The 15,152-nt window shown below is 52.4% G+C and overlaps 1 protein-coding gene across 5 annotated transcripts in view; it reads right to left on the reverse strand.

Moving 5' to 3' along the window:
• Positions 1-15,152, reverse strand: part of LOC140403839 (ankyrin repeat and fibronectin type-III domain-containing protein 1-like) — a 453,883-nt gene that overhangs the window by 245,196 nt on the left and 193,535 nt on the right. For 4 of the 5 annotated variants that reach the window (XM_072492020.1, XM_072492017.1, XM_072492019.1 and 1 more), the window contains one exon: positions 10,081-10,276. The exons of the other annotated variant lie outside the window; for it this stretch is intronic. In XM_072492020.1, the coding sequence (XP_072348121.1) occupies positions 10,081-10,272 (192 nt within the window). In that variant the 5' untranslated portion in view covers positions 10,273-10,276. The remainder of the gene's footprint in view (positions 1-10,080; positions 10,277-15,152) is intronic. 5 annotated transcript variants of the gene reach the window in all.

The following is a 15,152-nucleotide window of genomic DNA, read 5'->3' on the forward strand; positions in this document are numbered from 1 at the left end:
CTGACCCACACAGTTCCCTCTCCAGCACATACACACTGACCCACACAGTTCCCTCTCCATCACTGATACACAATGACCCACACAGTTCCCTCTCCATCACTGATACACACTGACCCACACAGTTCCCTCTCCATCGCTGATACACACTGACCCACACAGTTCCCTCTGCTCCGTCACTGATACACACTGACCCACACAGTTCCCTCTCCATCTCTGATACACACTGACCCACACAGTTCCCTCTCCATCACTGATACACAATGACCCACACAATTCCCTCTCCATCACTGATACACACTGACCCACACAGTTCCCCCTCCATCGCTGATACACACTGACCCACACAGGTCCCTCTCCATCACCGAAACACACTGACCGACACAGTTCCCTCTCCATCACTGATACACACTGACCCACACAGTTCCCCCTCCATCGCTGATACACACTGACCCACACAGGTCCCTCTCCATCACCGAAACACACTGACCGACACAGTTCCCTCTCCATCACTGATACACACTGACCCACACAGTTCCCTCTCCATCACTGATACACACTGACCCACACAGTTCCCTCTCCATCACTGATGCACACTGACCCACACAGTTCCCTCTCCATTACTGATACACACTGACCCACACAGTTCCCTCTCCATCGCTGATACACACTGACCCACACAGTTCCCTCTCCATTACTGATACACACTGACCCACACAGTTCCCTCTCCATCGCTGATACACACTGACCCACACAGTTCCCTCTCCATTACTGATACACACTGACCCACACAGTTCCCTCTCCATCACTGATACACACTGACCCACACAGTTCCCTCTCCATCACTGATACACACTGACCCACACAGTTCCCTCTCCATCACTGATACACACTGACCCACACAGTTCCCTCTCCATCACTGATACACACTGACCCACACAGTTCCCTCTCCATCGCTGATGCACACTGACCCACACAGTTCCCTCTCCATCACTGATACACACTGACCCACACAGTTCCCTCTGCTCCATCACTGATACACAATGACCCACACAGTTCCCTCTCCATCACTGATACACACTGACCCACACAGTTCCCTCTGCTCCATCACTGGTACACACTGACCCACACAGTTCCCTCTGCTCCATCACTGATACACACTGACCCACACAGTTCCCTCTCCATCACTGATACACACTGACCCACACAGTTCCCTCTCCAGCACATACACACTGACCCACACAGTTCCCTCTCCATCACTGATACACAATGACCCACACAGTTCCCTCTCCTTCACTGATACACACTGACCCACACAGTTCCCTCTCCATCGCTGATACACACTGACCCACACAGTTCCCTCTGCTCCGTCACTGATACACACTGACCCACACATTTCCCTCTCCATCTCTGATACACACTGACCCACACAGTTCCCTCTCCATCACTGATACACACTGACCCACACAGTTCCCTCTCCATCACTGATACACACTGACCCACACAGTTCCCTCTCCATCACTGATACACACTGACCCACACAGTTCACTCTCCATTACTGATACACACTGACCCACACAGTTCCCTCTCCATCACTGATACACACTGGCCCACACAGTTCCCTCTCCATCACATAAACACTGACCCACACAGTTCCCTCTCCATCACTGATACACACTGACCCACACAGTTTCCTCTCCATCACTGATACACACTGACCCACACAGTTCCCTCTCCATCACTGATACTCACGGACCCACACAGTTCCCTCTCCATCACTGATACACACTGACCCACACAGTTCCCTCTCCATCACTGATACACACTGACCCACACAGTTCCCTCTCCATCACCGATACACACTGACCCACACAGTTCCCTCTCCATCACGGATACACACTGACCCACACAGTTTCCTCTCCATCACTGATACACACTGACCCACACAATTCCCTCTCCATCACTGATACACACTGACCCACACAGTTCCCCCTCCATCGCTGATACACACTGACCCACACAGGTCCCTCTCCATCACCGAAACACACTGACCGACACAGTTCCCTCTCCATCACTGATACACACTGACCCACACAGTTCTCTCTGCTCCACCACTGATACACACTGACCCACACAGTTCCCTCTCCATCGCTGATACACACTGACCCACACAGTTCCCTCTGCTCCATCACTGGTACACACTGACGCACACAGTTCCCTCTCCATCACTGATACACACTGACCCACACAGTTCCCTCTGCTCCGTCACTGATACACACTGACCCACACAGTTCCCTCTCCATCTCTGATACACACTGACCCACACAGATCCCTCTCCATCACTGATACACAGTGACCCACACAGTTCCCTCTCCATCACTGATACACACTGACCCACACAGTTCCCTCTCCATCACTGATACACACTGACCCACACAGTTCACTCTCCATTACTGATACACACTGACCCACACAGTTCCCTCTCCATTACTGGTACACACTGACCCACACAGTTCCCTCTCCATCACATACACACTGACCCACACAGTTCCCTCTCCATCACTGATACACACTGACCCACACAGTTCCCTCTCCATCACTGATACACACTGACCCACACAGTTCCCTCTCCATCACTGATACTCACTGACCCACACAGTTCCCTCTCCATCACTGATACACACTGACCCACACAGTTCCCTCTCCATCACTGATACACACTGACGCACACAGTTCCCTCTCCATCACCGATACACACTGACCCACACAGTTCCCTCTCCATCACCGATACACACTGACCCACACAGTTTCCTCTCCATCACTGATACACACTGACCCACACAATTCCCTCTCCATCACTGATACACACTGACCCACACAGTACCCCCTCCATCGCTGATACACACTGACCCACACAGGTCCCTCTCCATCACCGAAACACACTGACCGACACAGTTCCCTCTCCATCACTGATACACACTGACCCACACAGTTCCCTCTGCTCCATCACTGATACACACTGACCCACACAGTTCCCTCTCCATCACTGATACACACTGACCCACACAGTTCCCTCTCCATCGCTGATACACACTGACCCACACAGTTCCCTCTCCATCACTGATACACACTGACCCACACAGTTCCCTCTCCATCACTGATACACACTGACCCACACAGTTCCCTCTGCTCCATCACTGATACACACTGACCCCCACAGTTCCCTCTCCATCACTGATACACACTGACCCACACAGTTCCCTCTCCATCGCTGATACACACTGACCCACACAGTTCCCTCTCCATCACTGATACACACTGACCCACACAGTTCCCTCTCCATCACTGATACACACTGACCCACACAGTTCCCTCTGCTCCATCACTGATACACACTGACCCACACAGTTCCGTCTCCATCGCTGATACACACTGACCCACACAGTTCCCTCTCCATCACTGATACGCACTGACCCACACAGTTCCCCCTCCATCGCTGATACACACTGATCCACACAGGTCCCTCTCCATCACCGATACACACTGACCCACACAGTTCCCTCTCCATCACTGATACACACTGACCCACACAGTTCCCTCTGCTCCATCACTGATACACACTGGCCCACACAGTTCCCTCTCCATCGCTGATACACACTGACCCACACAGTTCCCTCTCCATCGCTGATACACACTGACCCACACAGTTCCCTCTCCATCACTGATACACACTGACCCACACAGTTCCCTCTGCTCCATCACTGATACACACTGACCCCCACAGTTCCCTCTCCATCACTGATACACACTGACCCACACAGTTCCCTCTCCATCGCTGATACACACTGACCCACACAGTTCCCTCTCCATCACTGATACACACTGACCCACACAGTTCCCTCTCCATCACTGATACACACTGACCCACACAGTTCCCTCTGCTCCATCACTGGTACACACTGACCCACACAGTTCCCTCTGCTCCATCACTGATACACACTGAACCACACTGTTCCCTCTCCATCACTGATACACACTGACCCACCCAGTTCCCTCTCCATCACATACACACTGACCCACACAGTTCCCTCTCCATCACTGATACACACTGACCCACACAGTTCCCTCTCCATCACTCATACACACTGACCCACACAGTTCCCTCTCCATCACTGATACACACTGACCCACACAGTTCCCTCTGCTCCGTCACTGATACACACTGACCCACACAGTTCCCTCTCCATTTCTGATACACACTGACCCACACAGTTCCCTCTCCATCACTGATACACACTGACCCACACAGTTCCCTCTCCATCACTGATACACACTGACCGACACATTCCCTCTGCTCCATCACTGATACACACTGACCCACACAGTTCCCTCTCCATCACTGATATACACTGACCCACACAGTTCCCTCTGCTCCATCACTGATACACACTGACCCACACAATTCCCTCTCCATCACTGATCCACACTGACCCACACAGTTCCCTCTCCATCACTGATACTCACTGACCCACACAGTTCCATCTCCATCACTGATACACACTGACCCACACAGTTCCCTCTGCTCCATCACTGATACACACTGACCCACACAGTTCCCTCTCCATCACTGATACACACTGACCCACACAGTTCCCTCTCCATCACTGATACACACTGACCCACACAGTTCCCTCTCCATCACTGATACACACTGACCCACACAGTTCCCTCTCCATCACTGATACACACTGACCCACACAGTTCCCTCTCCATCACTGATACACACTGACCCACACAGTTCCCTCTCCATCACTGATACACACTGACGCACACAGTTCCCTCTCCATCACTGATACACACTGACCCACACAGTTCCCTCTCCATCACTGATACACACTGACCCACACATGCCCTCTCCATCACTGATACACACTGACCCACACAGTTCCCTCTCCATCACTGATACACACTGACCCATACAGTTCCCTCTCCATCACTGATACACACTGACCCACACATGCCCTCTCCATCACTGATACACACTGACCCACACAGTTCCCTCTCCATCACTGATACACACTGACCCACACATTCCCTCTCCATCACTGATACACACTGACCCACACAGTTCCCTCTCCATCACTGATACACACTGACCCACACAGTTCCCTCTCCATCACTGATACACACTGACCCACACAGTTCCCTCTCCATCACTGATACACACTGACCCACACATGCGCTCTCCATCACTGATACACACTGACCCACACAGTTCCCTCTCCATCGCTGATACACACTGACCCACACATTCCCTCTGCTCCATCACTGATACACACTGACCCCCACAGTTCCCTCTCCATCACTGATACACACTGACCCTCCCAGTTCCCTCTCCATCACTGATACACACTGACCCACACAGTTACCTCTCCATCACTGATACACAATGATCCACACAGTTCCCTCTCCATCACTGATACACACTGACCCACACAGTTCCCTCTCCATCACTGATACACACTGACCCACACAGTTCCCTCTCCATCACTGATACACACTGACCCACACAGTTCCCTCTCCATCGCTGATACACACTGACCCACACAGTTCCCTCTCCATCACTGATACACACTGACCCACACAGTTTCCCTCTCCATCACTGATACACACTGACCCACACAGTTCCCTCTCCTTCACTGATACACACTGACCCACACAGTTCCCTCTCCATCACTGATACATACTGACCCACACAGTTCCCTCTGCTCCATCACTGATACACACTGACCCACACATTTCCCTCTCCATCACTGATACACACTGACGCACACAGTTCCCTCTCCATCACTGATACACACTGACCCACACAGTTCCCTCTCCATCACTGATACACACTGACCCACACAGTTTCCCTCTCCATCACTGATACACACTGACCCACACAGTTCCCTCTCCATCACTGATACACACTGACGCACACAGTTCCCTCTCCATCACTGATACACACTGACCCACACAGTTCCCTCTCAATCACTGATACACACTGACCCACACAGTTCCCTCTCCATCACTGATACACACTGACCCACACAATTCCCCCTCCATCACTGATACACACTGACCCACACAGTTCCCTCTCAATCACTGATACACACTGACCCACACAGTTCCCTCTCCATCACTGATACACACTGACCCACACAGTTCCGTCTCCATCACTGATACACACTGACCCACACAGTTCCCTCTCCATCACTGATACACACTGACCCACACAGTTCCCTCTCCATCACTGATACACACTGACCCACACAGTTCCCTCTCCATCACTGATACACACTGACCCACACAGTTCCCTCTGCTCCATCACTGGTACACACTGACCCACACAGTTCCCTCTGCTCCATCACTGATACACACTGACCCACACTGTTCCCTCTCCATCACTGATACACACTGACCCACCCAGTTCCCTCTCCATCATATACACACTGACCCACACAGTTCCCTCTCCATCACTGATACACACTGACCCACACAGTTCCCTCTCCATCACTGATACACACTGACCCACACAGTTCCCTCTCCATCACTGATACACACTGACCCACACACTTCCCTCTGCTCCATCACTGGTACACACTGACCCACACAGTTCCCTCTGCTCCGTTACTGATACACACTGACCCACACAGTTCCCTCTCCATCACTGATACACACTGACCCACACAGTTCCCTCTCCATCACTGATACACACTGACCCACACAGTTCCCTCTCCATCACTGATACACACTGACCCACACAGTTCCCTCTGCTCCATCACTGGTACACACTGACCCACACAGTTCCCTCTCCATCACTGATACACACTGACCCACACATGCCCTCTCCATCACTGATACACACTGACCCACACAGTTCCCTCTCCATCACTAATACACACTGACCCACACATTCCCTCTCCATCACTGATACACACTGACCCACACAGTTCCCTCTCCATCATTGATACACACTGACCCACACAGTTCCCTCTCCATCACTAATACACACTGACCCACACATTCCATCTCCATCACTAATACACACTGACCCACACATTCCCTCTCCATCACTGATACACACTGACCCACACAGTTCCCTGTCCATCACTGATACACACTGACCCACACAGTTCCCTCTCCATCACTGATACACACTGACCCACACATTCCCTCTCCATCACTGATAGACACTGACCCACACAGTTCCCTCTCCATCACTGATACACACTGACCCACACAGTTACCTCTCCATCACTGATACACACTGATCCACACAGTTCCCTCTCCATCACTGATACACACTGACCCACACAGTTCCCTCTCCATCACTGATACACACTGACCCACATAGTTCCCTCTCCATCAGTGATACACACTGACCCACACAGTTCCGTCTCCATCGCTGATACACACTGACCCACACAGTTCCCTCTCCATCACTGATACACACTGACCCACACAGTTTCCCTCTCCATCACTGATACACACTGACCCACACAGTTCCCTCTCCTTCACTGATACACACTGACCCACACAGTTCCCTCTCCATCACTGATACATACTGACCCACACAGTTCCCTCTGCTCCATCACTGATACACACTGACCCACACATTTCCCTCTCCATCACTGATACACACTGACGCACACAGTTCCCTCTCCATCACTGATACACACTGACCCACACAGTTCCCTCTCCATCACTGATACACACTGACCCACACAGTTCCCTCTCCATCACATACAGACTGACCCACACAGTTCCCTCTCTATCACTGATACACACTGACCCACACAATTCCCCCTCCATCACTGATACACACTGACCCACACAGTTCCCTCTCAATCACTGATACACACTGACCCACACAGTTCCCTCTCCATCACTGATACACACTGACCCACACAGTTCCGTCTCCATCACTGATACACACTGACCCACACAGTTCCCTCTCCATCACTGATACACACTGACCCACACAGTTCCCTCTCCATCACTGATACACACTGACCCACACAGTTCACTCTCCATCACTGATACACACTGACCCACACAGTTCCCTCTCCATCACTGATACACACTGACCCACACAGTTCCCTCTCCATCACTGACCCACACAGTTCCCTCTCCATCACTGATACACACTGACCCACACAGTTCCCTCTCCATCACTGATACACACTGACCCACACAGTTCCCTCTCCATCACTGATACACACTGACCCACACAGTTCCCTCTCCATCACTGATACACACTGACCCACACAGTTCCGTCTCCATCACTGATACACACTGACCCACACAGTTCCCTCTCCATCACTGATACACACTGACCCACACAGTTCCCTCTCCATCACTGATACACACTGACCCACACAGTTCCCTCTCCATCACTGATACACACTGACCCACACAGATCCCTCTCCATCATATACACACTGACCCACACAGACCCCTCTCCATCGCTGATACACACTGACCCACACAGATCCCTCTCCATCATATACACACTGACCCACACAGACCCCTCTCCATCGCTGATACACACTGACCCACACAGATCCCTCTCCATCATCACTGATATTTAATCGACCGTATAGTTCTTGCTTCCATCCGATTTTATTTCAAAAATGATATTTATTTACAGTGCTGCTCATCTTCCTCTGTCACTATCGAATTGTTATGGATTGACACGTGATAGGTTTGGAGCCCCCAGCTGTGACTGGTGTCTATGGTAACAACAGGAGACCCCATTCTGTCGAGCTGAATGGTGATGGTGCAAATTCTTGAACTTCATCTCGAGCCACATTTTGAGCATATTTTACCATGTGACTCAGCATCGTGTAATTTTACTACGACCCTCATCGGATGTCAGTGTGCTCCCTGAGTCCTGCTGTGCTGTAATGGAACAGTATTGCACTGGACTTTGCAGGGTAATTACATACTGGTTTATTACAATGCAGGATCTCGGCCACCTCAGTATGTATATTGTGATTATGTTGCTCCTTGACTCACAGTATTGTTCTGGAAAGATCAATTTTGGGCCTTTAAATATTCTGAGGAAAGATTCTGAAGGCACAGTGGAGGTGAGAATGCAGGTCTAAATGCTCTTGTGTTTGTGTAGTTCCTTTCACTGGTTACCATGGTAATTGAGTATGGTCCAGGGCTTACAGTGGTAGAGTTATCTTTCCCATCGTCAGTGGTACACACTCCACATCCCCGATCGGGAATGCTGGAGTATACGTCAATATATATGCTCGCGTGGACCATAAATACTGGTGTGAACATGTAGGGCCGAAGGGCCTATTTTAGTATTATAAATACTTTCTGCTTGATCGAGCTTTCTTCTAGTTCATAGCAACCTTCAGAACAAATCTTTTGGAGAATGGAGCATGTCAATTATTTAAAGCGGGATTTACTCTCAGAATTACCTCCCTTCTTAAATAAGGTGTCAAGCACCCGGGGTGGAGGGGGAGCACCCGGGGCGGAGGGGGAGCACCCGGGCGGAGGGGGAGCACCCGGGACGGAGGGGGAGCACCCGGGGCGGAGGGGGAGCACCCGGGGTGGAGGGGGAGGTCCCGGGACGGAGGGGAAGCACCCGGGGCGGAGGGGGAGCACCCGGGGCGGAGGGGGAGCACCCGGGGCGGAGGGGGAGCACCCGGGGCGGAGGGGGAGCACCCGGGACGGAGGGGGAGCACCCGGGACGGAGGGGGAGCACCCGGGGTGGAGGGGGAGCACCCGGGGCGGAGGGGGAGCACCCGGGGTGGAGGGGGAGCACCCGGGGCGGAGGGGGAGCACCCGGGGCGGAGGGGGAGCACCCGGGGCGGAGGGGGAGCACCCGGGGCGGAGGGGATCAAAGGATTTGGGGTGGGAGCGAGGCAGGATTAGGCTATTGAATTGGCTGATCAGCCATGGTCATAATGAATGGCGGAGCAGGCTCGAAGGGCCGAATGGCCACCTCTCGTTCTCGTTTGCCATGTTTCTGTGTCAGTTCAATAAACCGTTGATGATCAGAATCAAGCTATGAATCCGTACCAGGGCTGAAGATTTCTTGCTTCTTTCTTTCTCTATTTTTTTGATGAGGCAGCTCTCGTCTGAGCTGGAGCCACCCTTTAGCCTGAAGGATAGGTTGCGGTACAATCTCTTGGCAGCATTTGGAGACATGGGCCCAAGTGACTTCCTCCTCTGAAGTGGCTCCCTGATTGGCTGCGTCATTTTACTCAGCATTCACCTGGGAAGAAAAGCATTTCTAAATTTGCTTTGCTGAAGGTTTACCCAGGAAAAATTGTTTTGAAAAACATGGAGATATTGTTGTCCCCCCCCCCCGCCCTCTCTCCTACCTCCATCTCTCTCCCCTTCCCCACTAATCTTCCTTCTCTCTCTCTCTCCCTTCTCCATCCCTCATCCCTCACCTCTCCACCTCCCTCCCTTACCCTTCACCTCCCAACCATTGTTCCCTTCCTTTCTTCGATGGAAATGCTGAACATCACTCCTTGATTTGTATTTTCTGCTTCAGGATCAAATGTAGAAATGTGATCTTCCATTTTCTGCTCTTAACCTCAAGTATTGTTGCCCAGGGAAGGGCATTGTACCCCAGCAAATTCCACTCATCTGTGTCCTTGATCTGCTGGTTTAACTTGATCAATGGAAGTAATAATGAGAGTGTAATACTATTCCTCTTTTACAACCGACTCTTCTCTTTCCCTCCTGTCTCCCTCCATTCTCTTCCTTCTTTCCTTCCACTTCCCCCCCAACGTCCATACATACAGCTGTCTTTCCTCATGCCCTGACAGTTGAGATAAAGTGTAAATCGTGACAGCACAAGTTTCACTCCTAGCCAATGGGGCAGGCTAATCCTAGACCTTCATCAGTGTTGCTCAGAGTTGAACCACTGGGAAGTGTGTGACTGGGAGCCAGAGCAGCTTTATCCCTCTGACAGTCCCTTCATCACTGGAGGAAAGGGCGAGCCAAGAGGTTTGCATTTGTCCACAGCGCTGAGGCCAAATCCTTGAACTCGACGAGTGGGGAATCTCAGACGCAGGCTAGCCCATGAATACAAAACCATTGTCATTCCCATTGCAATGAATGGAGCTGCTCCAGAAAGAGTTCTGTCACTTGGGCAGCTTCAAGGTGAGGAGCCCAGTAAGTGATGTCTCTGCTTTGGGAATAGAGGTGGCCATGAGCCAGCTAATTCATGCCAACCTACCAACCTCAGGAAGCAGACAATTAAAAAAAAAAGAGTACCCAATTCATTTTTTCCAATTAAGGGGCAATTTAGCGTGGCCAATCCACCTACCCTGCACATCATTGGGTTGTGGGGGCGAAAGCCACGCAGACACGGGGAGAATATGCAAACTCCACACAGACAGTCACCCAGAGCCGCGGGGCTGGATTCTCCGCAGCCCCGCGCCGAAATTGCGTTTGGCGCGGGGTCGTAGAATGGCCGTTTACAAGGAAATCGGGACTGGCCCCCCTGAAGCGATGAAATGAATGAAAATGAAAATTGCTTATTGTCACAAGAAGGCTTCAAATGAAGTTACTGTGAAAAGCCCCTAGTCGCCACATTCCGGCGCCTGTTCGGGGAGGCTGGTACGGGATTCTCCGGTCCCTGGAGAATCGTTCACACGCCGAGTTTCTGACGGCGTGATTCTAACCATGTATCGGCCGTCGGGAACCTCGGGTGGCGGCTGCGGGCTCGGTCCGCGGCCGCCCTGGTAGGGGGCGGGGGGATTGATCACCGGAGGGAGGGGGGGGGGCTCATGGATGGCCAGGGGAGCGATCGGGTGGCACGGATCCGCTAGCACACGTGACCTCGGGGGAGACGGACCATTGAGCACGGCATGGCCGTCGCAGGTCGCCGCCGTGCGCATGCGCGGACCCCCAACCGGAAGTGCGTGCCCCGTATATGCAGCCAGAGCTGCGAGGAGCACTCCGGTGTCCTGCCAGCCCCCTGCACGTAGGAGAATCGCTCAAGACTTTCTTAACGAAAGTCAAGAGTGAAACGCCAGCGTGACAGCCCCATTTTTGGAGAATCCAACCCGGGATCGAACCTGGGACCTCGGCGCCATGAGACAGCAGTGCTAACCACTGTGCCACCGTGCAGCCCTCAGGAAGGGGGCAACTTAAAAAGAAGTGTACAGGAATACTTCTTGTGGCGACATGTAGGTGGAGGTCTCGCATTGGGTGGTTCCTGCTGGAGTTTCCGTTTATTGGCCCTTTTCACTCAGATTTGGGGGAGGTTTAAGATGATTGATCTCCAGGAAAGTTGCGGCTTTTGAAAAACCAGAAGAAAAGGTGCGAGCGATAGTCCGCCTGAGAGCTCGGGTTCGGCGCGGAGTTTTGTGGGAGGGAGCAAGCTCACCCATTACAAGCTGGTTGATGTGATGGCAGTGGAGTTTGAACGGCATGTTCACCAAGCATTTTGATAAGCATCGGAAGGAGATGATGGCCTTGCTTATCGAGTTGGTGGATGATTCTCTGGCCCCGATAAAGGAGGCTCTAGGAAAGACGTTGAAGGCGCTGTGGGAACAGGGCGAGGTGTTGAAGGGGTTGGCGGAGACATTGTCATGGCACAGCGGCCAGTTCACCTCGATTGGTGAGGAGCTGTGGAAGGTGCAGGATAGTAATAAAGAGCCAAAGTGGAGGACCTGGAGAACAGGTCACGGCGGCAGAATCTTCAGATTGTGGGACTGTCTGGGGGTGGAGGGCCAGAGGCCGACAGCGTACTTTGCAGAGATGTTCGGCAAGTTGTTGCGGGAGGAGGAGGACCCCTCCCTCTATGAGCTGGATAGGGCTCATCGGTCGCTCCGGCTGAAGCTGAATGAACCACCAAGAGCTGTGAGAGTCTGCTTTCACAGCTACCAGGTGGAGGAGAAGGTGCTGAGATTGACGAGCTGAATCGAGAGGTGAGGTGGGAAGGCAGTGGTATTCGTATATACCAGGATCTCACAGCGAAGCTGGCAAGACGGTGGGCGGCTTTTGGTAGGGTGAAGGCAGCGTTGTACAAGAGTAATCTGCGGTTTGGGATGGTCTACATGCCGAAGTTAAGTGTAACACACAATGCCAGGGACTATTACTTGGATATGGTGGAGGAGGCAGAGGGATTTGTGAAGGCTGAAGGACTGGGACTGAACTGAGTTTGTCTTTTGTTTTTCTTCATGTTGTGGTCAGGGGGGAATAGTTTTGGGATATTGGGGTAATATTTTAGGATTTGTTTCCCTTTGTTTGGGGTTCTATTGTGTTGGGTTGTTTGGAAGGACTGGGTGTGGGTGGGCCTTTATTTTTATTTTTTTAATATAAATTTAGATACCCAATTCATTTTTTCCAATTAAGGGGCAATTTAGCGAGTCCAATCCACCTACCCTGCACATCTTTGGGTTGTGGGGGTGAAACATATGCAAACATGGGGAGAATGTGCAAACTCCACACGGACAGTGACCCAGAGCTGGGACCCGAACCTGGAACCTCAGTGCTGTGAGGCAGCAATGCTAACCACTGCGCCACCGTGCTGAATGGGTGGGTCTTTAGATTGTTTTTTTGGTATTAGGCATGTAGGGAGAGGGGGCTCTGGCAGGAGCCGCCTCACTAGCCAACGGCTAGTGAACGGGAGCGAGGTGGGGAGAGGAGCCGAGATCGTCGGAACCTGTGTGGACGGGTCTCGATGGGGCTGGGAGGTGTGAATGGGGGAGATATGGGGAGTATGCACAGCTAAGTGGTTTCGAGAGGAAGGGGCTGAGGGATTTCTGGGAAGTGGGGGAGGGGTAGCTGGTTGACAGGGACTAGGGGTAGAGTTGGGACCCGCTCGCTGGACGGGGCCAGGAGCAGCGATCATGACTGAAAGGAGAGGAGAGGCGGTGAGAGACCCCCAGTCCAAAAGGTAACGTGGAACGTGCAGGGGTTGGGTGAAGCAAGCGAGAGTCATCTCGCATTTGAAGAGCTTGAGAGCCGACGTGGTGCTGTTGCAGGAGACCCACTTGTGGGTGAAGGATCAGGTGAGGCTTCGGAACGGGGCTGGGTGACTCAAGTGTTCCACTTGGGCTTTGATTGCAGGGTTCAGAGGGTAGCGATACTGGCGGGTAAGAGAGTGAGTTTTCAGATGGAGAAGGTGGTGGTCGACCAGGGGGCAAGTAAGTTATAGTAACGAGTGCTTTGCAGGGGAGGCTGGTGGTGTTGGTTAGCGTGTATGCCCCGAATTGGGATGACGTAGGGTTTATGAAGATGATGGTGGCTGCCATACCGAATTTAGATATGCATTAGTTCATTCTAGGTGGGGATTTGAATACAGTGCTGAATCCAAAGGTGGATAGGTCTAAGCCACACTCGCAGACCCCCTTGGGGAGGGGGGGGGGGGGGGGGGGGGGGGACAGGGAGGGGTGGGGGTGGTGAAATGTTGGCTGCGTTTGTGAAGGAGATGGGGGGTGCGGATCTGTGGCGGTTTCTGCATCCATGGGGTAGGGAGTATTCCTTCTTTTCACTGGTGAAAATGCGGACTCAATAGTTGACTTCTTTATTCTGGGGAGGCCATTGCTGTCAGGGGTGAGGAAAGGGGAATGCTCAGAGTTTGTCATTCACTGCACTGCATTTGGTGGATGTGGTCATGGAGAAGGAGCCGGCACAGAGGCCAACGTGGAGGTTGGATGTGGGGCTGCTTGCAGACCTGGGTTTTTGTGTAAGGTTGGGAATGGTGATTGATGACGATGTGGGATTTAATAGGAACGGGGCGGTCTTGCCGTCAGTGGTCTGGGAGGCACTAAAGGTGGTGGTAAGGGGCAAAATCATCTTATTTAAGGCTCAGGTGGACAGGGACGCAAGAGAGGGAATCATGCGTTTGAGCCTGCGAGGCTGGAGGCTAGGTTTCAGGGTTGGGAGTGGGGCGGGTGAGGGGGGGGGGGGGGGGGAGCTGATTGCTCACAGGCGGGTCTTGTTGGGGTGGAGGTCAGTCTCTCCGCCCTGTGCCTCAGTAAGGCTCGGGGACTTGATGGAGTTTCAGTATTTGGAGAACCTTAAGTTCGCTTTGAGGGGGGGGGGGGTGGCGAGTGAGGGATTCCACAAGAGGCGGGGTCTGTTTATATTACACTTTACTGGTTACCGTTGGTTGCTGAGGTGCG

Source organism: Scyliorhinus torazame, chromosome 29, assembly GCF_047496885.1.
Source record: "Scyliorhinus torazame isolate Kashiwa2021f chromosome 29, sScyTor2.1, whole genome shotgun sequence".
Lineage (NCBI taxonomy): Eukaryota > Metazoa > Chordata > Chondrichthyes > Carcharhiniformes > Scyliorhinidae > Scyliorhinus > Scyliorhinus torazame.